General features: G+C 37.7%; 1 protein-coding gene across 1 annotated transcript in view; it reads left to right on the forward strand.

The window, feature by feature from the left end:
• LOC119579016 (4-trimethylaminobutyraldehyde dehydrogenase-like) overlaps positions 1–2,291 on the forward strand; it is a 10,227-nt gene extending 7,936 nt beyond the window's left edge. Inside the window, exons 10-13 of the mRNA XM_037926713.1 lie at positions 506–694; positions 826–933; positions 1,226–1,344; positions 1,486–2,291. Of these exons, the coding sequence (XP_037782641.1) occupies positions 506–694; positions 826–933; positions 1,226–1,344; positions 1,486–1,705 (636 nt within the window). The 3' untranslated portion in view covers positions 1,706–2,291. The remainder of the gene's footprint in view (positions 1–505; positions 695–825; positions 934–1,225; positions 1,345–1,485) is intronic.

A 2,291-nucleotide genomic window follows, 5' to 3' on the forward strand; every position in this document is an offset into this window, starting at 1 on the left:
AGTCTGCAAAATTGGTTGAGTTGAGGGCTTAGGTCCAAGGTGGTTGTGATCCCTATATTAGGCCCCAGTCTCTGCCTCCTAAGCCGCCTCCCCCCCACGGCAACAGCGGACAAGAGATTGGTGGGGGTTCAGCAAAATCATGATTCCTTACCTATCCAAGAGGCTTATTGCACATACTTGCACTTTTTATGTATTTGTAATTATCCATTTTTGCTCTCTCTCTCTTTCTCTCTTTGCTCTCCCTAACAGCAAATTGCCTTCTGTTACTTGATTTTACATTCATGATGGTATGTGAGATAGTTACTGAGTTTAACCTTTTCATTCACACCAAAACAGAAGGGGGAAAACAGCCTGCCATTTATATAAAACTCAGGCATTATTAAGATAACTTGGCTGGAAGGAGAAACTCGCTTGTTGATGTGGCTCAGACTCTAGGGTTACGAGAAATGAATAAAACGTCTGATTTTGTCAAAGGGACTATATAGCTTTCATAATATCTTTGTAGGTTTGCTCCAATGGAACGCGAGTGTTTGTTCATAAGAGTATTGCTGCAGAGTACCTCAAACAGCTCGTAACTGCAACTGAAAAGCTGAAGATTGGTGACCCCTTTGCTGAAGACACAACAGTGGGGGCAACTATCCATGAGGACCATGCTAAAAAAGTGTTGAGTTACATCGATAGTGCCAGACAAGAGGTAAGGTGGTGAATGAGAAAACATGAGTGAAACTTCTGATTTCATGTATCATAACTTTTTTTTAATGCTCATTTTACTCAGTGGATATTTATTTACGTCTGTAAGTAAAGAAAATACACAATTTCTTTTAGGGTGCGACTGTTTTGTGTGGAGGAGAAAGAGTGTTGCTGAAAGGAAAGTTGGCTGGAGGATGGTACCTTTCACCGGCAGTCCTTACAGATTGCCGAGATGACATGAAGGTATGTAGTTCTAACTGAAACAGCAGTATATACATGTTTTCTGTGTATGTATGTAATATATTCCTTCTCTCCCTCTCCCTCCCTCCATATGGTTAAGTTAGCATATAAAAGTCACGAGGGGTTACTGCCTCTGTGTTGAGATAAGTGATATTCCTTTTAATTTAAATTCACTATGGAAAAAGGAAATCCATAGCATACCAACCACTCAGACAAATATGATACACCACACATATATCACACACACTCATTTGTCTGCTTATTGGAAAGGAAAGGAATTTCATCTTTATTTCAGGTAGTGCAAGAGGAGGTCTTCGGCTCTGTTGCATCCGTGTTAGAGTTCGACACTGAAGAAGAAGCAATAAGGAGGGCAAACGATACAAAATTTGGACTAGCTGGTGCTGTTTTCACAAAGTGAGGAGGGAACAGATGTCGCTGAATGTGAAATTAACATTATTACATACATTACTATTATAATGTTTATGTAAACTGTAACTAGGATGTGAGAAGAAAGGGGAGTCATATTTGAGCGCTAACTGAACTTCTCTCCCACAGGGACATCCAAAGAGGACACAGAGTGGCCAATTCCATTGAAGCAGGAACAGTCTGGATTAATACCTACAACTTGTACCCAACTGAGGTTCCCTTTGGTGGCTACAAGCACAGTGGAATTGGCCGAGAAAATGGGTTAACGGCTGTTGATTACTTTACACAGACACGCACCATCTATGTGGAGATGGGTGATGTTGATTGTGGATTACTTTACCAGGATTAGAAGGATTAGTTTCAGAAGATGGTAATTGATTGAAAGGCCACACATATTTTGTGCAATTTTGTTTTGAAATCTATATGAAATATTTTTATACTTTTGTAGAGATATATACAGTATAGATTAAGATATAACTTGTATCCCATACTTTTTCTTATCGTTTATTTTGATTTATATTTATGTAAGAAGAAGAAAGATAGAAATTTAGTGATGAATAATGTGCCATATTTTAGTGTAATTTACAAAAATGAAATGAGGAGGAAGCCAGGAAATCACTGCTAAGGATAGAAATACACGAGAGACAGAGTTGGTGTTAAATTTCTTGATATACAAAGGTAGATATATATGTAAAAAATTTAAAACTTTAACTGAAAGTGTGTGTGTGTGTTAGTAAATGGTACTGACAGTGGGGTTAAGGGTTGAGTTAGATTGCATGCATATTTGGTTAAGTTGTGTCCTAGTGAATTGTGTCGGTGAATTTCAGTCTTGTTTGTTGTGGGTTTTCTCAGTATATTTGACATTCCCTTCCTTGTTATTGTTTTTTTTTTATTTGAGGTTTTGTTAACATGATTTTAATAAATATTAATTTGCA

The sequence above is a fragment of the Penaeus monodon genome, chromosome 11 (assembly GCF_015228065.2).
Source record: "Penaeus monodon isolate SGIC_2016 chromosome 11, NSTDA_Pmon_1, whole genome shotgun sequence".
NCBI classification, from domain to species: Eukaryota; Metazoa; Arthropoda; class Malacostraca; order Decapoda; family Penaeidae; genus Penaeus; species Penaeus monodon.